We start from the raw sequence: 24,989 nt of genomic DNA on the forward strand, positions 1-24,989 counted from the left end.
GGCTGACAGGTCCCCTGGGTCTTAAAAAATGGCTGCAGAGATAGTGGATGCATTGGTTGTTGCCTTTCAAAGTTCCCTAGATTCTGGATAAGTCCCAGCTGATTGGTAAACCACAAATGTAACACTCTGTTCAAGAAAGAAGGGAGATGGAAAGCAGGAAGTTATAGACCTGTTAGTCTGTCATTGAGAAATGCTGGAATCCATTATTAATGAGGTAGTATCAGGACATTTAGAAAATCGTAATACCATGAGGCAGAGGCGACATGGTTTTGTGGAAAGGCAGTTGCGTTTTACAAATTTATTTGAGTTCTGTGAGGAAGTGACAAGCAGGATGGATACAGTGGAACTAGTAGATGTAGTGCATCAATAAGGTGCCGCATAAAAGGTTACCACACAAGATAAGAGCTTATAATGTTGGGGGTGATCTACCAGCAGCAAATAGAGTGTTGGGATAAATAGGTCATTTTCAGGATGTAACTTGTGAAGTACCTCAGGGAGCAGTGCTTGGTCCTCAACTACTTACGGTCTATATTAATGGCTTGGATGAAGGGACTGACTGTAGGGTAGCCAAATTTGCTACTGATATGAAGATAGGTTGGAAAGCAAGTTGTGAGGAGGAGACAGAGTCTGCAGTGGGATATAGAAGGATATTAAGTGAATGGGAAAAAACTTAGAGATGGAGTATAATGTGGGAAAATGCGAGGTTGTCCACTTTGGCAGGAAGAATAGAAAAGCAGAATATTATTTAAATGAAGAGAGTACAAAATGCTGTGGTACAGAAGGATCTGGGTGTCCTTGTACATGAATCACAAAACGTTAGCATGCAGGTACAGCAAGTAATTAGAAAGGTAAACAGAATGTTGGCCTTTATTGCAAGGGGGATGGAATATAAAAGTAGCAAAGTCTTGTTACAGCTGTACCAAATTGTACAGTTTTGCTTGCCTTACTGTAGGTGGGGACACACTTGCATTGGAAAGTGTTCAGCGAAGGTTCACTAGGCTGATTACTGGGATGAAGGGGCTGCCTTATGAGGAAAAGTTGTGCAGGTTGGGCCTAAACTCATTGGAGTTTAGAAGAATGAGAGATGCATAAGATTTTGAGAGAGCTTGTCAGGGTAGATGCTGAGAGGATATTTCCTCTTGTGGGGGAATCTAGAACTAGGGAGCACAGTTTAAAAATAAGGGTTTTCCCATTTAAGACAGAAATGAGGAAGAATTTCTTCTGAGGTTGTTGAACATTCTCTTCCCCAGAGAGCAGTGGAGGCTGGGTCATTGAATATATTCAAGGCGGAGTTAGACAGATTTTTGCTGGACAAGGAACTTGAGGGTTATGGGAGGCAGGCAGGAAAGAGACCACAAACAGATTGGAATGATCTTAATGAATGGCAAAGCAGGCTTGAGGTACCAAGTGGCTTACTCCTGCTCCTAATTCTTTGAATTTTGTTTCTTATCATTATAACCAGACAACAGTAGCTCTGATTTCAGATTAAACTTTTTAAAAATACAACTTTATAATCTTCTTGCAGCATCCAGGACTTTTAACTGATTGTCTGCTGATGTATTAAGTATTTTAATGCCATTCAGAGTAAAGAATGATGCATGCTGAATATGTTTATAATCTGGAATGCACTGCTTTTAAAGAAGCAGATTCAATAGTAACTATTATATGATTCAATGAAAAGGGAATTGAAAACATTTGCTGGGCTATGAGCAAAGAGCAGATGATTGGGATTAATTAGGTGGCTGCTTGAAAGAGCCAACACAGACATGATGAGTTGAATGTCCCCTACTATGTGTATAATTCTATGAAATCAGAAGCAGACCATTTGGCCCACTGAATCTGCACCAGCTCTTTTGAAGAGCAGTGCAGTTAGTCCTACTCCCTGGTTCCTTCCCTATATTCCTGCAATTTTTTTCTCTCAAGTATTTATTCACAGAATCATAGCCCTTTTACAGCACAGGAGGAGGCCATTCAGTCCATTAAGTCTCTGTAGAACAATCCAGTCAGTTCTATTCCCCTGCTCTATCTTCGTAGCCCTGGAAGTTTAATTCTCTTAATTGTCCATCTAATTTCCTTTTAGAATTATTGGTCATCTCTGCTTCTTTCACCCTCATGGTCATTACCATTTGCCTTGTCTCCTTTTTTTTGAAGATGGTCACGATTACGGCACCGCAGTGATCCCCTGTCATGCTCTCCTCCTCCTTGTGTGTCAGAGACATGGCTGATGTACAAGTGACATCTTAAATCCCTGCAGACGCCTACACAAAGTCCTGCAAATTCATTGACAGGATAGGCGTTCCAATATCAGTGTCCTCTCTCAGGCCAACATCATCCACATGCTTGACACAAGACCCCAAAACAAGCTGGGACGATGCTCGGAGTAGAGAGCAAGCAGTTACCAGGTGGGCAGAGGAAATGTTTCGGGGACGTCCCCAAAGCCTCCCTGAAAAAATGCAACACCCTCACCAATATTTGGGAATCTCTTGCTCGAGACGGCCAAAACTGGAAAAGCAACTGGTAAGGTGCCAACCATTTCGAATGTCTCTGACAGGCCTATGTGGAGGTCAAGCATAAACAGCGGAAGGAGCGTACCAAAATCAGAGCATACCTGCCTCATCAAGCATTACCTACCCCACCTGTGGCGGAGTGTGCGGATCCATCATCGGACTTTTAGTCACCTCAGGACCCACAACACTGGAGTGGAAGAAAATCATCTTTGGTCCCGAGGGACTGCCTAAGAAGAAGAGATTACCACTCACGTTAAAAAGAAAAGTTCTTCCTCACGTTCCCCCTACATCTCTTGTCCAAAACTTTCAATCTGTGTACCCTAATCCTGTACTTTCAGCTAACAGAACATAAGAACATAAACAGTATAGGTAAATAGGAACAGTTTTTCATTGTCTGCCTTATCCAAACCTGTCAAAATCTTGCACACCTCTATCCAATCTCCCCTCCATCTCCCTTGCTCCAAGGAGAGCAACTCCAGCTGCTTCAACCTAATCTTGTTCCAGGGATGGGGGATTTTAGATACCATTTTGGTAAATTTCCAATACAACCGTCCTTGAACCCACACATCCTTCCTAAGGTTGGTGAGCTGAACTGGATGCAATACTTTATAAAGCTCTGGTTAGGCCACAACTAAAGATTCGGCATAACTTCCCTGCTTTTCTACTCAATTACTCAACCCTATTTACGAAGTCCAAGATCCATATGCTTTGCTAACCACTCTCTCCCAATGTGTCCTGTTACTTTCAAAGATCTATGCACATGCACCCCTAGTCCTTCTGTCCCTGAATACCCTTTAGAACTATGCCAATAAGCCCATATTGCAACTCTCTATTCCTTCTGTTATATTCAATTTCCTTTTGAAAGCTACTTGATAAGCAAGGTAAAATGAAACATTGTAGTGTTTCACAACTTGAGGGAAGACTGGGAAATGATTTCAACTTTTCCAAGACATTCTTTTAGGACAAGTTTTACACTGGAGTTTTCTTTAAGTCCTTGGGCAATAATTTGGGCACCATTCAGATCCAAGTGGTTTGAGATGTTTGGCATATTGCTGACAGTGCAAGCTTCACTGAACTATCTATCTGTGTTCTAAGTACTGAAGCCTTGTTTTTCATATTTGGATCAGCTGTATTACTGAGATATGAATAGGATTTAACAAGGATCTTGTCACGCAGAATGGATTTTATATTGATTCACGCCTGTATATTCACAGTGTAAGCATACATTTATTTGTCCAGATGGTAAACCACTGGTTTAATGCAATGATCTCCACATCCTAAAGCTGAACGTTTGATTAGTTGTTTAGCTACAGTGTTAGTTTTATGTTTTTATAATCTCAAGTGGATCAATAGATCTGGCTTAAAAAGTGAAAATTGTCCACAAACGTTAAAGCCTGGACTTTCTGTTGACTAGAGGACATTCTGAAGCTATCAAAGCAAGTTACACTGTTGAGGTGTATGTATGGATATTTTTGATTTCCAAATTAAATTCGTCACATAATCCTCCAGTAACTTTGACATTATTCCTCTTTAAAAAAAGAATGGGAAACCAATTGCAACACTGATGTAAATGTCAGAATTAAAAGAAAACTTAGTCTATAAAATCTATTTTTAGGAACAACGATTGAGACAGAGAAAAACTGAAACTGAGGAAAGTTTGCAAAAGAGGCTGACAGCAGCAAAATCAGACATGGAATTCAGTAAGTACTTGAACAAATATTTGCTAATATTTTTTCTATATTCTCGTACCAATAAAAATTCCTATTTATGTTGGGATGTAGCATTAGCAGTGTGAATGTTGAGAGCTGGTATACTGCATATTTCCATGTGCCTATGTTTGAATGACATTGAAAAGCAGATAGGGGAAAGAATGGGTGAATGCAACACCTGAATGTTCCTCTTAACCACACTTTAGAATGTCTTTTTTGGAGGGGCATAAATTGGGATGGGATCACAACTGGTAAATACGAGTTATATCTGTGATAAATCTTTGTGTGTATTTCTGTTCTGCAGGTAAAGAGCCTGGTATGTTTGATGAAGTACTAATTAATGATGTTTTAGAAGATGCCTATAATCGGTTGAGATCAGTTCTTACTGAGGTGAGCTAATTGCAGATCAGCCTGCACACTTTATCTTTAGTAAGAACAATGATCTGGTTGTGCACTGAACTTTTTACTTATAACGAAAATTGGCCATTTAACACCAATGGGAGCAGAAAAGTTATCTATAAAATCAACTGGTGCTTGCTGCTAATCTTTGAAATAATGGAAACATTTGGATATAATCCACATGGTGAATGATAACAGTTTGATTGCTTTTGTTGCACCATTTTGGCCCATTCTTGTCTTTGGATCAGAAGGTTTTGGATTCAACCTAGTTTAAGTGCAAACTGACACTTTGTAGTGTTGACTGAGGGGCTGCATTGTTGGACTATCAGTGGTTTGGTGAGATGTTAACAATCCCATCACACTATTTGAAGATCAGCAGGTCCTCCAATGCCCTGGCAAGCTCCCCTCCAAGAAGTATTATTATCTGGTCCTTTATCTAATGTCTTTGGGATCTTACAAATGAGGAGTCTGACTTGGAGGCGATGGTGTTCCCATTATGTTGATGTTCCTGGTGAATGCAGGGCTGCAGGATGCCAAAATAATTAATACTGAATATTTCCAAGTTTAATCATTTCAATTTCAGCACTTCAGAGTGTACAAAAATTGATTTTGTTCTGCAAATAGAATACTTTGTGCATTGCAGAGGTTGTGAAATGTTTGCCTATTGGGTTCTGGAAGGTGTCATCTATGAAAACTACAAACTGGTCAGTGCACTCAGGACTGGTCAGCCTTAGTGAACAATTGGCCTTGTGGTCAAATTACTAGAGAGGGAGAAGGTTTTTCAGTGAAGCATTCAAGAAAACTCTGCTGGGGTTGGGATAGAAGAGGTGATCCTGATACTTGCAGGAGGAGGGGTAGATCTCTCAGGACAGGTGCTAAAAGTCGTGATCCGCAGCATTCATCCCTGGTGCCCTGCTAGTTTTTCTTCTCTGGAAAGATATGTGGAAACTCAAGCGTTGACTGACAGGATGTGTTCTAGTAGACTATAGGAGAAGGGAAAATGAGAGAAAGCAAATTGTGATCTTCAGGGAGGGAAGGGGATTTAGAATTCAAACTCGTTGAGGAAAGATGATGGAAAATTCAGTTCCATTGGGGAAAGAGAGCGATGGAGCTGTGCTGTAACGTTAGCTACTGCCTTTAGGAAAAGAGAATAAGGGGAGAAAACTGGAGGAGGTAAAAACTGAAATAATTTGAATTGGGAGAAATGGTGTAAAACTGAATGCAGAATGCAATTAGTGAGATTAAAAGGAAACAGACTTGGAGGGTTGCTGCAAGAGCAGTTCAGATCAGTAAAAGTAGATTGTGTTTTGAATTATGTTTCAATTGTTTGTGATTTTTTAAAAAACTGCTTCCTTATGTCTTCGCTTGTTTTATTGTAGGAAATCCAAAAGGTGAAAGCCTTACAGAACTGAACTAGTTCCAAACTCCATTCCACCCAGAAATTCTAACATTCCATTTCAGCAATGTACACAAAGGAAGAATGAAAATTTCTAAACAAAACATCCATGTATTTATTTAATATCTTAACATGCTTATTTTTAAAAAATAACTTTATTTTTGTGTTGGCCTGTTATTGTTGACTAGCATTCCAATTTTTGCTAGTGTCTCTTCTAGGGATATTTGACAAATATCACGGAATGCTTTTTGATTAAAACAAAACCATGGCTTTACCAATTTTGCTTGGTATAATGAGGAATACTCTTTCTGTGATGCTTTGTGGAAAGTACTTGTGTGCAATTTTACAGAATGTTTTTTTAAAATGCATATACTGGACAGTAACTACAGTATCAACAATATTGCGACACTCCAAACGCAAGCTACTATTACTGTTGTTTCTTGTAATGTTTAATAGAGGAAAAAGTAATCGTTATTGGACCAGTGGAAAGATAAAGTAGACTTGGCTGATGCTTTGTGCAAAGATAATTTGAGAAAGCTGATGCTATCCCACAATTCCTTTCTTTTCAGAAATTTGCTTTTTTATATATAAATATATGTATGAATGATTGTTATTGTCTCAGTGAACTTAGTTACTGTATTGAAGTAGGAAAAATTATTTAATTGAGGAAATATGCCTGAATTTTTAATTTTAAATTCCCCCTCCCAAACAAAATTTAGATGGCTTCTGTATTTACCAATGTCTTTAGGGGTTAAATAAAACCAATGAGAAAAACTGGAATGTGTTTATTCTATGGCTAAGACTGTTAGGACAGTGACCACATTATGAAGCAAATACGCATATAGTAAGCTCTCGGTTGGCCAAGGGGGATCCGTGGAGATAATGGACGTTTCAGGTATGGACCCTTCAATAGATTTGAAGATTATTGCAGACCAACACTTCTTTAAAAGCTAAGAAGGGAAACTCAATGCACATATACTCTTGAAAAAAAATAATAGAATGACCTGTTGCCTGCTTAATTGGAGAACAGGATGGTATTTGCATGTGATAATAGACAATGAAAGAAATCAAAGATGTAATCAAACATACTGGATGATTTGTGTGCCAGCTGTGGCTCAGTTGGTGATGGTCCTTGCCTCGAAGCCAGAAGGTTGTGTGTTCAAGTCCCATTCCAGGGACTTCAGCACAAAAATCTAGGCTGACGCTCCAGTATATTGCACTGTCTTTAGTTGAGAAGTTAAACTGAGGCCATGTCACCCCCCCTTGGGTAGACTAAAGGTCCCATAGCACAACTTTGAAGAACAAGTGAGTTATCCCTGATGTCCTGGTCAATATTTAGCCTTCAATCAACTAACATAGAAACATAGAAAATAGGAGCAGGAGTAGGCCATTCAGCCCTTCTAGCCTGCTCTGCCATTCATTATGATAATGCCTGATCATCTAACTCCATAGCCTGCTCCTGCTTTCTCCCCATTTCCTTTGATCCCTTTCGCCTCAAGAGTTCTATCTAACTCCTTGAAAACATACAATGTTTTGGCCTCAACTACTTCCTGTGTTAGCAAATTCCACAAGCTCACCACTCTCTGGGTGAAGATATTTCTCCTCATCTCAGTCCTAAATGGTCTACCCCATATCCTCAGATTGTGACCCCTGGTTCTGGACTCCCCCACCATCGGGAACATCCTTCCTGCATCTACCCTGTCTAGAAACTTCTTTAGCCAGAGAGTGGTGAATCTATGGAATTCATTGCCACAGAAGGCTGTGGAGGCCAGGTCATTGAGTGTATTTAAGACCGAGATAGATAGGTTCTTGATTGGTAAGGGGATCAAAGGTTATGGGGAGAAGGTGGGAGAATGGGGTTGAGAAACTTATCAGCCATGATTGAATGGCGGAGCAGACTCGATGGGCTGAATGGCCTAATTTCTGCTCCTATGTCTTATGGTCTTATTATTCCTTTCTCATTACACAATACCCAGCTGAGGATGGCCTGTTCTCCAGTTGGTTACTCAATGTATTGGTCCAGAAAACCATCCTGTATACACTCCAGGAATTCCTCCTCTATGGTATTGTTACTAATTTGATTTGCCCAATCTACATGCAGATTAAAGTCACCCATAATTACAGATGTTCCTTTATTGCATACATCTCTAATTTTCTGTTAAATGCCATTCCCAACATCACCATTACAGTTTGGGGGTCTATATACAACCCCCACTAACGTTTTTTGCCCCTTCATGTTTCTCAGCCCTACACATACAGATTCCACGTCATTGGAGCTGATACCTTTCCTCACTATTGCGTTAATTTCCTCTTTAACCGGCAATGCAACTCCACCGCCTTTTCCTTTTTGTCTGTCCTTCCTAAATCCTGAATACCTCTGGATGTTCAGTTCCCATCCCTGATCACCCTGCAGCTGTGTCTCTGTAATCGTGACTATATCATACCTGTTTACATCTATTTGCGTGGTTAATTCATCCACTTTATTGCGAATGCCCCTCGCGTTAAGGCACAAAGCCTTAAGGCTTGTCCTTTTAATATTACTTGTCCCCGTTCCCACTATTTTTCACCGAGGCATTGTTTGATTCTTGCCCTTGATTTCTCTGCCTATCATTTTTCTTATTCCCCTTTTGGTCTTTTGTTCTTGTCCTTGATTTCCCCCTCCTCTGACTCCTTGCATAGGTTCCCATCCCCTTGCCCTTTTAGTTTAAACCCTCCCCAACCACTGTAGCAAATATTCCCCCTGGGACATCAGTCCCGGTCCTGCCCAGGTGTAACCCGTCCAGTTTGTACTGGTCCCAATGTCCCAGGAATCTGAAACCCTCCCCCTCACACCATCTCTTCAGCCACGTATTCATCCGATATATCCTGCTATTTCTACTCTGACTGGCACGTAGCACTGATAGTATTCCTGAGATCACTACCTTTGATGTCCTACTTTTCAACTTACTTCCTAACTCCTTATATTCTGCTTTTAGGACCTCATCCCTTTTTTTTTTAACCTCATCCCTTTTTTTTTGAACCTATGTCGTTTGTACCAACATGTACCATGACCACTGGCTGTTCACCCTCCCCCTTCAGAATGTCCTGTAGCCGCTCTGAGACATCCTTGACCCTAGCACCAAGGAGGCAACATACCATCCTGGAGTCTCGTTTGTGGCCACAGAAACACCGATCTATTCCCCTTACAATTGATTCCCCTATAACTATTGCATTCCCACACTTTTTACCCCTTCCCTGTGCAGCAGAGCCAACTGTGGTGCAATGAATTTGGCTGTTGCTGCTTTCCCCTGAGAGGTCATTCCCCCCCCCAACAGTATCCAAAGTGGTATATCTGTTTTGCAAGGGAATAGCCACAGAAGATTCCTGCACTGCCTGCCTAGTCCTCTTGCTCTGCCTGGTGGTCACCCATTCCTTTCCTGCCTGTGGACTCAGCCTGCGGTATGACCACCTCTCTATACATGCTATCCAAGATACTCTCCGCCTCGCGGATGCTCCACAGTGTCCCCAGCCGCCGCTCCAGCTCCGAGACCCGGGCTTCCAGGAGCTGCAGCTGGAGACACTTCCCGCACACATGCTGGCCCAGGGCACCGGAAATGTTCCCGGCTTCCCACATAGAGCAGAAGGAGCACACCACGGCTTTGAGCTGTCCTGCCATGACTTACCCCTTTAAAATAAATTAAACCTTTTGGAAGGTACATAATATCAATTACTCTAGGGCCCTTCTTCCCTGCTCCTCGTTGTTACAGAATATAGCCTTTACAAACGATGAACCACAAAAATAAGACCTTAAACTATAAGCGATAAAAGTAGTGAATACTTACCCGACCGTACTCACGGTACTCAAAGGATCACCTCGTTCCCTCCTCACCGAACTCCTTCAGTCACCAAACTCCAACTTAAGCACTTTACTGCAGCCTAAAGCAGCACTCCAGTGCAGACAAAGTCAGTGCTGTAAGATGGCCTGTTTTTATACTCTCTGAATCTAGCCTCTGAAAACCTGTTTAAGCCAGTTATCTTATTAACTAGTTGTAGCTGCAAGCAGAGCCTGTATAAACCCTGTTTTAAAGCTGGCCTAAAACTCAACATTTTCCAACCCAAACAGCATCTTTTAGTTAAATGCCAGTGCACTCATTCCCCACTGCTTGCATTTTCTACTAGAAATCTGAGATATTGTTTAAAAATCTGAAGTTATTTTCCTAATCAAGAGAAAAGAATACCAATGAGCAGACATAACAAGCAAGGGAAGTTTTTTTGTTGGTCTGAAAGATCCTCTCATGGAAGAAATAAGTTCCAGAATCTGTGCATTGAAATTATCCAGATGACATCTAGTAAACTCTTGGGTGTTGGTGCTCACCAGCTGCACCATACGCCAGAAAAGGCGTTTGAATCCTAAAGAAAAGTATCTCCATAAGAGGAGCACTCTCTACCATTGACCTGATAAGGTAACAGCCCAAGTACTGCAAAGGACAGAAGAATCCTCCATTATCTCTAACCAGCCTGGGGGAAAAAAAATCTGAGCTTGGGAAATAAGTGTATGCTGATTATAGTCTCTTGTTTCTCAGAGGGAGGTTTCCTAATGGAGCAGATGGCCAGGTGCCTGATAATTGTCAACAGCTTGTTAACGATAAACACATTGGTGGTTATGCTTGTTTGCAGTATTTTTAAGCACTGGCAATTTCCTAAGCAGCAGTTCAGGTAGTCAATGGTACTGGCTGCAACATCTATCTGTTCATGGAGGAAACGGATTTGGGTGTACCCCAAATCTACCTGTTCATAGATGAAACTGTTAGTTTTGGGCAATTGCAGGTTATGGGTGTGAAATGGGGACTTTAGATCCTTTTGCACTCTAGTACTTTGTGTTTTTGCTCCTCCAACTGGCCACCATCTGTGTGAATGTGGCTACAGTTTAGATCATGGTTGCAGAATCAAAGTATGATGGTTGCTACATATATTTCGGATACAGCTATGTAAGGCTGATAACACTGTTAGCAATTTCTGCATGTGGCTGTTGTATTTTCCTTTTAGTCCCTCTGAGGATCTCACAAGATCTCTCCAAATTACAATTAATTCTTCTTTCCATATTCTTCACAATAAAGCATCTGGCTCTTCCATTTGATTCCTGGAGAATACATATTAGGCATACTTCAAAAATAAAACCTCAAAGACAGGAACTGTCCCTATGTGTTGCATCACAAAGACAATGCCTGATGAGCAGCCCCAGACGAGCTCTGATCATCCACTGTATGATACAGGATAACTACTGGCTCCTATCAGACCAATAAATTTAAAGTGCTAAAATGTCTCTCCTGTTGTGATAATTCATGCGTTGCTTTCACAAATTAAGTAATTTTAAATCAATTTCTTTTTGAACAGCAAAACTTTATTAAAAGAATAAAACACTTTCACACTTACAATATTGAGATTCCATGCAGACTAGGGGCTTGAATTTGAAATATTCTTATTTAGAATGAGACTTTCTGAAACTGATGGCCCCTTTAGTTTCTGTTCTACATAAAGATGTATGGATCATGGTAGCACAGATATCCATCAAGCATTTCTGCTTGCAAATTGTATTTCCAAAAAAAATAATAATTTCCAAAAAGTTAGATCAACTTTCATGATGGATTAACTTTGTAAAACAAGCAAAAAAGAGAAATGCATAAAAATCAGAAAAATCTCAATTATAGTAGTTTCTCACTATACCAAAATTGAGATTGCAATATTAATGCAGAAACCCCTGAAAGTGTTAGTTAATAACTTCGAGTAGAATAATATTTGAGTTTGAAAATGTGGGCCTTTTATTATCCTGAAATATCAATGTAAGCGACATAATCTGTAGCAGTAGCTTCTAAAATAAATTTCAGGCTGTTTTAGTGCCATAAGGCTTCTAATCTAATTGCTAGGGTTTGTTGACAAGATAGCAATAAGAGTACCTCTAATCGAATGTGTTAGAATTACCAGGAAACTATGATCAGGCTATAGTCATTGGCTCAAAAAAGCAATTTGACAGCTCCATCTACTGTCGATTCTGGCCTGTGTGTCATGTGTATGGAGTGTAACCTCTTGTACATATCCTGAGCAATATGAAAGCAGCAAGTTAACCAAGGAGAGAATCAACAGACAAAAGCATTGTGGAACACCTAGGGTGACCACAACTGGCTGCATTTTTGGATGATGAAACTTGCTTTGCAATGAGCGTAATTATTTTGCAATTTTTTTAGTATATTCATTCGCCGGATGTGAGTGTCACTGGTAAGTTGCGGTTTGCATCTTGAACTGCTGGTTTGCTAGGCCACATCAGAGGTTAGCCAAGAGTTAACCATGTTGGTGTGGGACTGGAGTCAGAATGGTAGATTTTCTTCCCTGAAGAGCATTTGTGAACCAGTTGAATTTTTAATGATAATCCAACAGCCTCATGATAACTTTACTGATATCAGCTTTGTTTTAATTTCCAGATTTTTTTTAGTCAGAACAGAATTCAACTTCCCAAACTGCTTTGGTGGAATTTGAATTCAAATTTGAGCTCACATTGTCTGGATTATTAATTCAGGTCTCTGCATCATAAAACTGAAATTGCAGTAACGGTATGGATACTTGTTTTTTCAAGCCTCTACATTGAAACTTTTCCTCAAATAGTACTGAACATTTACTAAGGCTGAATATTTAATTTTGCTCCATTGACTGTGACCCCCACTTCCTTTCATTTTCACTATATACTTCTACTTGTTAAATATAGCAAACATAATCCTTTCAATGATCCCCTTCCTCCACATGGTCATCTTTACTATCCCTCAAGATTCTGTTCCTCCCTTCCTCTCCCTTGTTTACATGCTACCTCTTAGCAAAGGGCTTAGCATTCATGTACATTCTGGAAAGGAAGGGTTGGGGTGGAGGGATCAGGTGAGGAGAGGCCTCGATGACATATGTTAATGCAAAGATTATGGTTCATATTTTTTATGTAAATATTGTAGTTGGTGTGGTCTGATATTTGGAATAAATTGGGATACTTATCAATTTTTACCACTCATTATTGGACCGACTGCTTTCTTAAACATTAACAATTTTGATCAGACTGTCTAAATGTTTATTGACACAAGATTGCACAAACACAAATTTATCCTTGTAAATCAAGTTTCCTTACTGGCATATCTTCTGTAAATTCATCTGCAAATTAAAAAGAAATCAATGAAATACATTCAATGATGTTCTTTTTTTTAAACTTGCTCTTCTTCATTTCTCCTTGTCACTGAAGTATCAGCACCTCATGCATTGTACATAGAAGCATCCTCCGTTTCTCACGTTGTTTTAGGTAATTCCTGAGATTCGTTGTTTGAAAGAAAACCGTCGAGTGTCTTAGCTTCGTTTGTGAGTCCTCTTGTAACCATGATAATGAACGGCATTCAGAGGCACATGGCCTTCCCCTACATTGTACAATACATATGGAAAAAAATTTAATTGATTGTCCCTCATGCCATGATAGAGTGTTTCGAGTAATCTGCATAATTTTTTTAAAAAGCGCTTAATTCCTTTTCTTTTAAATTACTCCAACTCTCATGCCTTCCTGAAGGTGTTCATTCTAGGGCTTCATCCAAGATACACCGGCATCATCTGTCTTACGCCAGAGGCCGTAAATCATGTGTGGGATTTGATGGTCACTACTGGCAGACTATCCAGCTATGGATGACCTCGCAGGTGAACCTGATAATGTCTTCAACTAGTCTTCATAAATGTGAACTAGCAGAGGAAGTTGTCTTCAAGGACACGATGGTAAATTTCTGCCCCAGCTGAGATTTGTTTAGGTTGGACAAAAGATCACAACTGATTTGTATAGATTATCTCTGAGCCGTTGGTGGCTAAGATTAATTCTACAAGATGTCCTTCTGTAGCATTCTGATTTTTAGAACCAGAATTTTGGTACCAACAATTCTAATAGACAATTGATTTTTTTAAAATGTATTAGGTGGCACTACATTATATATTAGTCACTGCATTTGAGTCCTTTTGATTAGAATGTTGATGAGGGTAATGCATTGATGTGGTCTACATGGACTTTGGCAAGGCTTTTGATAAGGTCCCTCATGGCAGACAGGTCAAGAAAGTAAAAGCCCATGGAATCCACAGCAAAGTGGCATGTTGGATCCAAAATTGGCTGAGAGGCAGGAAGCAGAGGGTGATGGTAGAGGGATGTTTTTGTGGCTGGAAGTCTGTTTCCAGTGGGGTTCTGCAGGGTTCAGTGCTGGGGCCCTTGCTGTTTATGTTACATAAATGATTTGGACTTAAATGTAGGGGGTATGATACTCTTTCGAGTTATCAACAGTCACAGATTGCAACTCTTTTTGAGTACAATCACAGTTCTTGGTTTCCGGGAGTGGGACATGAACCCACAACCCTCTGATTCAAAGGCGAGGGTGCTATGGACTGAAGTTCGCGGATGACACGAAAATTGGTGGGGTGGTAAATATTGAGGAGGATAGCCGTAAACTGCAGGAGGATATCAATGGACTGGTCAGGTGGGCAAGGGCAGTGGCAAATGGAATTCAATCCGGAAAAGTGTGAGGTGATACACTTGGGGAGGGCTAACAAGGCAAGGATTACACTATGAATGGTAGGATCCTGGAAAGCGCTGAAGATCAGAGGGACCTTGGTGTGCATATCCACAGATCCTTGAAGGTAGCAGGACAGGTAGATAAGGTGGTTAAGAAAGCATGGGATACTTGCCCTTATTAGCCGAGGTATAGAATACAAGAGCAGGCAGGTTTTACTGAACCTGCAAAAAACGCTGGTTAGGCCACAACTGGAGTACTGCGTGCAGCTCTGGTCACCACATTATAGGAAGGATGTGATTGTACTGGAGAGGGTGCAGAGGAGATTTACCAAGATGCTGCCTGGGCTGGAGGGTCTGAGCTCTGCGGAAAGATCGAAAAGGCTGGGGTTGTTTTCCTTGGGGGAGCTAAAGTTGAGAGGGGACCTGATAAAGGTGTTTAAAATAATGAGTGGCATAGATAGGGTGGATAGGAAGGCACTTTTTCCATTAGTAGAGGGGTCAATAACCAGGAGGCATAGATTTAAGGTAAGAGGTAGAAGGCTGAGGGCAGTTGTGTAGCAATTTTTTCACTCAGAGGGTGGTGGGAATCTGGAACTCATTGCCTGAGAGGGTGGTTGAGTCAGAAACTCTCATAACATTTAACAAGTATTTAGATTTTCACTTGTGTTGCCAGAGCCTCCAGGTAGTGTAGTCAGATCTTTCTCGACTGGCGCAGACACGATGGGCCGAATGGCCTTCTTCTGTGCTGTAAACGTCTACGATTCAAAATTAAACCATTTGAGATAGGCTTCAGTGTTTGCTATTAAATTAATTACAGGTTTTCCCCAGGAACAGCCTTAGTTTAGAAAGGATTTCAGATACAAATTCAGCGAACTATGGAGTTGGGCAGCTTTGAAATATACAAAATAAAAATCATGTGTGTGCTGCACAGTTATGAATGGACTTGAATTTGGTGCAGAGGGGGAAGGGAAGTGCTGCTTTTTACACCATTTTTCAGCCTCCAGTAGCTGGTGAGTGTTGAATAGCATTAATTAGGCGAACAGGTAGGTGATTGGTGAGTTTAAGATTTTATTCCTTTAACCAGGGGCAATAGTTTAAACTGGTGCAGGAGAGATAGAAGTATTGCATTAAATTTATAGATTAACTCATAAAGCTACTTAATATAACTACAGATAACAGCTGAGTGATTTTTATAACTTGAAATCCTAATTAGTTAAACAAAATTCAATAGAGATGGCAGGGCAGGTGATGTGTTGAAGCTGTAGCATGTGGACGTGAGTGGACACCAGTGTGATCCATGACAATCACAAAGACAGTGGGCAGAATTTTGCTGTTGGCAAGCAGGGGGCAGGGCCTGCTCACCGACACGTAAAATGAACCCCCGACGTCATCCCAGTCCATTTAAATTTTCAGGAAGGCGGGCCTGCAGCAAAATCAGCTGTGCGCCGCCGACCTGTCAATGGCCAATTGAGGCCATTGACAGATCAATTAAAGTACTTAGTGTACAGGGTTGGCGGGCAGGCCAGGAGCCCCGGCGGCAAACAGATAAAATATGAAATCTCATCCACGGGCGGGATGAGGTTTCATGCAAGGTTTTAAAATTTTTAATGAAGTTATTATGTTAATTATGAACATGTCCCAACTCATGTGACATTGTCACATGAGGGGGACATGTTAGGGAATTTTTAAAATTCTATTTTTAATCTTTTTAAAAGTGTAAGCGATCTCCCTGAGGCAGCACTTAGCCTCCGGGAGATATGCGCTCTTTCGTGCGCATGCGCGTAAGAGCACACTCTCGCTTTTGGGGAATCTCCCCCGCCCGCACAGGGAGCGCAGAGCGCTTCCCGCCGGACATCACGCTGGGCCCGCCCACGTAAAATGGTGGCGGGGCCCGCTTCTCTGGCGGGGATCGGCTCCCCGCCCGCCGGAGATTGGGTCGGGCCCGCCCACCCGACAGGCAGAAAATTCTGCCCAGTAAGTATCCACAGCTTGAGGCACCAGCTCCAAGTTGATAAGCTGGTGTCTGAGCTTCGGACACTGCAATGCATCAGGAAGGGGGAGAGTTACCTGGACACTTTGTTCAGGAGGCAGTCACACCCCTTAGGCTAGGTACTTCTAATTTGGTTCCTGTGACTGTTTATATGGATTTCAGCAAAGCCTTTGACAAGGTCACACATGGGAGACTTATAAAGAAGGCAAAGGCACATGGGATACAGGGTAATTTGATAAGGTGGATTCAAAATTGGCTTAGTTGTAGGAGACAGAGAGTGATGACAGAAGGATGCTTTAGTGACTGGAAGCCAGTGTCCAGTGGCGTACCACAGGGATCTGTGCTGGGTCCCCTATTTTTCGTCATTTATGTAAACGACATAGATGTGGGGGGTAGGATTAGTAAGTTTGTGGATGACACAAAGGTTGGCCGGGTGGTTAACAGTGAGGTTGAGTGTCTTGGGCGACAGGAAGATATAGAGAGGATGGTCAAGTGGGCAGATAAGTGGCAGATGGAATTTAACCCTGAAAAGTGTGAGGTGATACACTTTGGAAGGAGTAATTTGACAAAGAAGTATTCAATGAATGGCATGGCACTAGGAAGTTCTGAGGAACAAAGGGACCTTGGCGTGTCCGTCCATAGATCTCTGTCACTCACGGGCAGGATGAGGTTTCCAACAGCAATTACAAATTAAATAAAAATTTTAACGTTTCATTCATAACATGTCCCTCATGTGTCCCACAGAGTCACATGGGGGGACATGTTTTATATCATTTAAAAATTCTTTATTTTTAATTTTCAAAAATCTTCATCTCCGAGGCAGCTCTGTGTCTCAGGAAGCTTTTCCTGTGTGCACCTGCGCGCATGCGTGAACTTGTGCGCTCGCCCTCCTCTACCACCCCCCCCCCCCCCCCCCCACACAGGCAGCACTGAGTGCTGCAGCATGCGTTTCGTGCTGGGCAGGCCTTAATTGGCCCTCCAGCATGAAATTGTGGTCAGGCCCTGATTGCGGGTGGCGGTTGGCTTCCCGACCACTCCCACTCGCCCCCACTGAGCCCTCCCAACGAGGGAAAAATTCTGGCCATGGTTACAAGGTGACAAAGGTTAAGAAATTAATATGCCCCATAATAGCAGTTCTACCGTTGGACAGAACATTAAGCAAGAAATTATTGGAGCTTGTAATAAAGGCAATGTAATAGTTATAGGGAACTTTAATCTTCATACACCAATCAAATTGGCAAAGGCCGTGGAATGCTTTTGTAACAGTTTCCTGGAGCAATATGTTATGGAACCAACTAGGGATAAAGTTATATTAGACCTGGTATTCTGCAATGTTACAGGGTCAATTAGTAATGGCATAGTAAAAGACCCATTGGGAAATAATGACCAATACCATTCAATGTTAGGTTTGAAAGTGACATTCTAATCGCAAACTAAAATCTTAAACTTAAACAAAGCCAGTAATTGATAGGTATGAGGGGAGAACTGGCTAAGGTTGCTTGGGTAAATAGACTATAAGGTATGGTGATAAATAAATAGCGGGAAACATTTAAAAAAACAATTTAAAATGTTTAACAAAAATGCATTGAAAAACAAAAACTCAGCAAGAAAGATCCTTCATGGCTTACTAAGGAGGTTAAGGATAGTATTAGATTAAAAGAAGAGGCTTACAATGTTGCAAAGAATGGCAGTAAGTCTGGATTGGGAATGTTTTAGAAACCAGCAAAGTGGCATCAAAAAGTTGATGATAAGGGAAAAAATAGAACAAGAGTAGCCAAGAATATAAAACAGATTATAACAGCTTTTACAAGTGTATAAAAAGGAAAAGAGTAGCTAAAGTAAACATTGGTCCCTTAGAAGCAGGGATAGGAGAAAACGACAGAGACATTGAACAAATATTTTGTGCCTGTCTTCACAGCAGAAGACACAAATTACGTTCCAGAAATAGAGGGCACCTTCGGACTAAATAAGAGTGAGGAAATTAAGGTAATTAATATCAGAGAAAAAATACTAGAGAAACTCGAGGAACTAAAATCCAACCAATTCCCAGGACCTGATGGCCTATATCATAGGGTTTTAAAAGAGATAGCTACAGAGATACTGGATGGATTGGTGATGATTTTCTAAAATCTCCCAGATTCTGGAATGGTCCCAGCAGATTGGAAGTTAACTGCTATTCAAGGAAGGATGGAGAGTCAAAACAGTGAACCACAGGCTAGTTAGACTAACATCAGTTGTTGAGAAAATGCCGGAATCTATTATTAAGGAATTCCTAACAATGAATTAGAAAAGCAATTTCATTAGAACAAGTCAACATGGTTTTATGAAAGGGAAATCCTATTTGACACAATTATTTGAGTTTTTTGAGGATATTACTAGTAGGGTAGATAAAGGGTAACCAGGAGATGTAGTATACTTGGATTTCCAAAAGGCATTCAGTAAGGTGCCACACAAAAGGGTAATTGGCAAGATAAGGGCCATGGAGTTGGCAGTCATATATTAACATGGATAGAGAGTTGGTTAACAGACAGGAAGCAGAGAGTAGCAATAAATGGGGCATTTTTAGTTGGCAGGCTGCAACTAGTGGAGTTCTGCAAGGATCAGTGCTGAGCCTCAGCTATTTACAATCTATATTAATGACTTAGAGACAGGGAATAATGACTTAAACAAAGAGACAGGGAGTAATATATCTAAGTTTGCCGATGGCAAAAGTATGTGGGAATGCCAGCTGTGGGGAGGACAGAGAGAGGCTGCAAACAGATATAGACAGGTTGAGTGAGTGGGCGATAAGGTGACAGAGTATATTGTGGGGAAGTATGAAGTTATTCACTTGTAAGAATAGAAGAGCAGAATATTTTTTAAAAGGTGTGAAACTTGTAAATGTTGATGTTCAGAGAGATTTGGATGTACTTGTACAAGAGACTCAAAAAGTTAGCATGCAGGTACAACAAGCAATTAGGAAAGCAAATGACAGTTGGCCTTTTTTGAAAGGAGATAGGATTGCAAGAATAAAAATGTATTGCTAAAATTATGCAGGGCTTTGGTGAGACCACACCTGGAATTCTGTGTGCAATTATGGTCTCCATATTTAAGAAAGGATATACTTATATTGGAGGTGGTACTGTACAAGTTCACTAGATTGGTCCCTGGAATGAGAGGGTTATCTTATATTGAGAGGCTGAGTAATTGGGCCTACATTCTCTGGAGTTTGGAAGAATGAGAGGTAATCTCACTGTCAAACTGCTTTCTAATCTTGAATGTTTCAAAGTAGATACTGAGACATTGCTTCCTCTGGCTGGAGAATCTAGGACAAGAGGGCACAGTTTCAGGATAAGGGCTGATCATTTAGGACTGACATGAGGAGAAATTTCTTCACTCAAAGGGTTGTGAATCTGGAATTCTCTGCACAGAGGGTTGTGAATGCTTCATCCCTGAATATTTTTAAGGCTGAGATAGACAGGTTTTTGGACTCTCAGGGAATATCAGTCATGACCATATTGAATGGTGGAGTAGGCTTGTTGGCCCAAATGGTCTTCTCCTTTTCTTTTCTCTAATGTTCTTACGACTCAAGCTAGAAAACAGGAAGAATACTCACCCTGGATTAAGGCATAATGTATTCTTCAGAAAGGAAACTGCCCCTTGCGAAAGGCCAGCATAGCATCTCCCCAGCTTGATTTTTCCTTTCCTTATATTCTTTTCTTTATCACAATCTTTATCAGACCTAAAAGGACAATCTGCACTCAACCTAAAAAAGAAAGGAAATGCTGTTTCTGGCAATCTTTTCATAAATTCAATTTGTATTTCCCTATTTTGTCATTGTTTTCCCTCTTCCCAATGCATTGTTTAAAAGGACAAGCAAATGTCCTGCTGCCCAAGGTGCTGCTTTGAACAGCTGTTAGCCAGCGGCGAAAGCTGCCCAAGGTGACTCGCCATTTAGTCTCTCATTCCCTATTGGAAACTCACCTGGTTTGTGCTTCTGTGCATCTCCTTGAGGTTAGAAACTCACTGACAGCTGGAGAAATATTCCTGTTGGCGAGTGGGGGGCGGGGCCTGTGTAAAATGACACGCGTGCGGTGACATCGGGCGCCCCATTTAAATTTTCAGGTAGGTGGGGGCGCAGCAAATTCAGCTGTGCGCCCGCTGACCTGTCAATGGCCAATTGAGGCCATTGACAGAGTCATTGAAGTAATTAATGGACTTGCCCATCCAACCTTAAGGTTGGTGGGCAGGCCAGGAGCCCTGGCGGGCTTCAGAAAAAGCATGAAACCTCAACCATGGGCGGGATGAGGTTTCATGTAGGTTTTAAAAAATCTAATTAAAGTTTTTAAAAAAGTTATAGACATGAGTGTCACATGAGGGGACAGGTCAGGGATTTTTTTTTCTATTTTTAATATTTTTTATTGCAGAGCCGAACTCCCTGAGGTAGCACTTAGTGTCAGGGAGATGAGTGCACTCATTCATGCGCATGCGTGAAAGAGCGCACGCTCAGGTTTAGGGATTACACCCCCGCCCCCACAAGGAGCGCATAGCGCTTCTGTGCGGACGTCACGCTGGGCGGGCCTTAATTGGTCCACCCACGTAAAATGGTGGCGCGTCCCCGGCTGGGGGCGCCAATCGGTAACACGCCTCCATGCACCCGCACTTCAACTTCCCCCCCAATGGGGGGAAAATCCTGCCCATGGCTTTTTACCTCTATGCTGATTTGTACTGAAGAAAATCTCCTGGTTGCCATATGTAGTGATATTGCAAGTGCATCTGAAAATGTGGTCTACTCAATACTTCTAGGAAAGAATCTTATGATTTCACTTGAAGTTATAAACTGAAGAAGTCAGCATGAACAGGTTTATTCTGGTCATTACACATAATGTCCAGAGATATTTTAACCTTCTTGTTGGTTCTTAGTGTAGGACCGGAAATGGATAAATATCTTAAATCAGCAGAATTTATTTTGACCTCCTCTAAATAACTCTTCAACTCATTAAAATCTATAACCTGAACTTACTGGCATAGAAATACACCTTTTAAACAGATGAGCGAATGTTAAAGGGAAATTTTCGAATGGATTACCAATGATAAGATGTGACAGGAAAGCACAAAGCCGATGAAGTTGATTGTCAGAAGGTTAAACACACCAAGTGGTATTTGCGAAGTGGTGAGTTAAGTATTTCAGTTCTAACAAAGCTGAATTGTACCCTGGTAACTAGCAGGCAGGTTGTTGAGATAATTAATTAATAATTAATTGATAAGGAGACGTTGGCGTAGTGGTAATGTCACTGGACTAGTAATCTGGGGTAGCCTCCTTAGACAGTACCTACCAAACCCACAACTATCACCACCTAGAAGGACAACGGCAGCAGATAGATGGGAACACCACCACCTGGAAGTTCCCCTCCAAGCCACACACCATCCTGACTTGGAACTAGATCACCGTTCCTTCACTGTCGCTGGGTCAAAATCCTGGAACTGCCTTCCTAACAGCATCATGGGTGTACCTACACCACATGGACTGCAACAGTTCAAGAAGGCAGCTCACCACCACCTTCTCAAGGGCAACTAGGGATGCGCAATAAATGCTGGCCTAGACAGCAACACCCACATACCATGAATAAATTTTTAAAAAACATGGGTTCAAATCCCACCAAGGCAGCTGGTGGAATTGAAATTCAATTAATAAATCTGGAATATAAAGCTAATCTCAATAATAGTGACCATGAAACTATTGTCAATTGTCATACAAACCTATCTGGTTCACCAATGCCCTTTAGGGAAGGAAATCTGCCATCCTTATCCAGTCCGGCCTACATGTGACTCCAGACCCACAGCAATTTGGTTGATTCTTAACTGCCCTCTGAAATGGTCTAGCAAGCCACTCAGTTCAAGGGCAATTAGGGATGGGCAACAAATGCTGGCCTTGCCAGTGATGCCCACATCCCATGAAAGAATAAAGAAAAAAAAATTCTCTTAAATTACTCCCTTCTCCCAAACATGAGAGGTGTTCACTACTTCATTTAAATGGTGATTCGCCATGTCAGATTCCAGAAAATGATAATTAGTCCACGTGGGCTGTGACAGCTGAGTCAATTCTGTCTTCTCTTTGTGTCTGCACATGTACACTTCCAGAAGAAGTCGGTGCAGAATCATCAGGGCCAGAACTCTGGCTGATTTCTTTTCACACTCGTTTGTTCAGGGCTGCTGAGATCATGTGTAATGTCCCTGTGCTGTACCGCTTTAATGGCAGTCAGAGGAAGTGCTATAAGGGCACAATGAAGGCTTTGCTTAGAAGTTCTGATATTGACTTTGAGTCCTGGGAGAAGCTTGCCCGGAATACCTGCGCCTGGTGCAACCAGATTGTAGAAAAATGGTGGGGTCTCCTTTGAAAGCAAGCACATATCAGATGTAGTGGGAAAACACAAAGAGAGAAAATCTTGAGCCAGCAACTTGTCCAAAACTCAATTGTCTGCAGTATCCTGTCCTATTTGAAGCAGAACCTTCTGGATGCAGATCGGCCTCAGCAGTCACCCACGTACCCACTAGAGCCATACAAAACACCCTAGACGATGAACATGGGCATCTTCACCTTGAAGGATGAACAAAAGAGTATACCCAGCTGTGATGGGCTAACTTGACACAGATAATTGTTTTGTTTTATTCTTTTTCAGGATGTTGGCGAACTACCCATGTACCTTCTACATTACAAGAAGGTAATGTAGCTTCTTGATGATGTTCTGACTTTCAATTAAGAGTCGTTAACTAGAGACACAGCTTTCCAGCCCTGAAAACTGGTGAACTAGTTGGGCTATTACAACCATCTAATAACTTTTATGGTCAGTTCACAAATGATCAGATTATTGAATTCAACTTTACAGTGTAGAATGGTGGGATCTAAAGACAGTGGCGATGGGTTGCAAGTTCTTTTTCCTTTACAAATGGGAATTGAGTGAGAGTGGGCAGATTGTACAGAAAGCTAAATCTTGTAGGAATAAGTAAAGTCAGAGATATAAATGCAGCAAACTCACATTGTAAATGTCAGCACGCCAACTGCCCAGATATCTGTCTCTGGAACAACTGCCTTCCCTTCAAGAATTTCTGGAGCTGAAAAAAGAAAGTTTTACTTTGTAAACTGTAGTATTATAAGATCTTTTTATATGTATATATGGAAAATCTATTTAAAAATGGATCAATTAAACAACTATTCAAATTGGCATAAAGTCATTAATCCCCATTCACATAATTTGTTTAAAAAGGCAAATAAAACTGGATCTATGCCCCAAAGCTGCCATGTGCAATGCATTACCAGCCTTTAAACCAGTATTTTAACAAAAACCTCAGGACATCAAAAATTGGAAATTCTATTTGAGAACATCTCTTCCAAACGCCTCGTGCTCTGGATAGGGTAAAGGACACTGGAGGGGTGCAAGAAAATGCAATTTAGATCTATTTCTCCAACTTTTTTCCTTAAAATCTGTAAAATGTCCTTTTTGTCAGTCAAAACAGACTATTAGAAGCTTAGGATCAGTGCTCTGGAAATGAACTATTCTGGCAGCTCTGGCGATAAAGTTTGCTTGTGCAAGTGCTTAAAACATTGTGCTGCAGTTCTGAGAAGTAAATCTCTGTCATTGGCTGAGACTGAAAGAACCTCCCAAAGGTTGCGAAACAGGAATAGGGTGGGCCTGAGACAGTAAGTAAGGCAAGGGTGAGGCAGTGGTGGGGGCCATGGGGCAGAATTTTATGCTTTACGGGCAGGTAAGCGCCCGACCTGATCAGGCGTAAAATAGCGCGAGAACACGTCAGGTAAGTGTCCCGATGTAATCCCGCTCGCGATCTTCAGGTCGGCGGACGCGTGCGGGTGTCGGAGCCACCTCCGCCATCAATTAAAAGGCCACTTAAGGCCATTAAAAAGCCAACTGATCCAGATTTTACATTGTGTGATTTCGCACTCGTTGCATGGGCAAAAGGGGCAGGCAGGCTGCCCACTTTTTGCAAAACCTCATTCAAGCACGAGATAAAAAGGGTCAGCAGATTTGCCAGTGTGAGTAATGAGGAGTTTAGGAGATAGTTTGCTGCTGGTTGATTATTTGAACTTGGCAGCTTCATCTCAGTTCTGAGCTTCATTCTTAGCATTTCTAGGCTTCATTTCAGGACTCATTGGTGTCTTCAAGGAGAATTTTGACTGTGTGGACCCTTCCAGGTATCAGACAGCCTTCTGTAACCCTGGTAATGGGGGTTGTGCTCTCCACTGGAGGCACCTCCTCTGAGGAGGGAGGGGCAGAAGGGAGAGGAGGCCAGGTGTTCCAATGCAGCTTCCAGGGGAGTGACCTATGGGAGGAGAGGTACAGGCAGAAGGGGCGCAGGGCCAGCAGGTAGTCCAAGGCGAAAGGGGCCATAGAAGATGCCACTATCCTGCTGCCTGAATTTACAGGCAGCGTTGCCGCTATCTCAATAT

At 41.6% G+C, this 24,989-nt stretch overlaps 2 protein-coding genes across 3 annotated transcripts in view; one reads left to right on the plus strand and one right to left on the minus strand.

Annotated features, from left to right (window-relative positions):
* The window catches only part of LOC144676383 (guanylate kinase-like), a 48,182-nt gene extending 41,391 nt beyond the window's left edge, over positions 1-6,791 (plus strand). For both annotated transcript variants that reach the window (XM_078536815.1, XM_078536817.1), the window contains exons 6-8: positions 4,123-4,207; positions 4,521-4,606; positions 5,995-6,791. In XM_078536815.1, coding sequence (XP_078392941.1) covers positions 4,123-4,207; positions 4,521-4,606; positions 5,995-6,027 — 204 coding nt within the window. In that variant the 3' untranslated portion in view covers positions 6,028-6,791. The remainder of the gene's footprint in view (positions 1-4,122; positions 4,208-4,520; positions 4,607-5,994) is intronic.
* Positions 6,792-11,369: 4,578 nt separating this feature from the next.
* Positions 11,370-24,989, minus strand: part of LOC144676415 (uncharacterized) — a 67,708-nt gene continuing 54,088 nt past the window's right edge. The window contains exons 12-14 of the mRNA XM_078536837.1: positions 23,563-23,638; positions 20,142-20,291; positions 11,370-13,432 (exon numbers count right to left, since the gene is read on the minus strand). Coding sequence (XP_078392963.1) covers positions 13,255-13,432; positions 20,142-20,291; positions 23,563-23,638 — 404 coding nt within the window. The 3' untranslated portion in view covers positions 11,370-13,254. The remainder of the gene's footprint in view (positions 13,433-20,141; positions 20,292-23,562; positions 23,639-24,989) is intronic.

The sequence above is a fragment of the Cetorhinus maximus genome, chromosome 3 (assembly GCF_964194155.1).
Source record: "Cetorhinus maximus chromosome 3, sCetMax3.hap1.1, whole genome shotgun sequence".
NCBI lineage: Eukaryota > Metazoa > Chordata > Chondrichthyes > Lamniformes > Cetorhinidae > Cetorhinus > Cetorhinus maximus.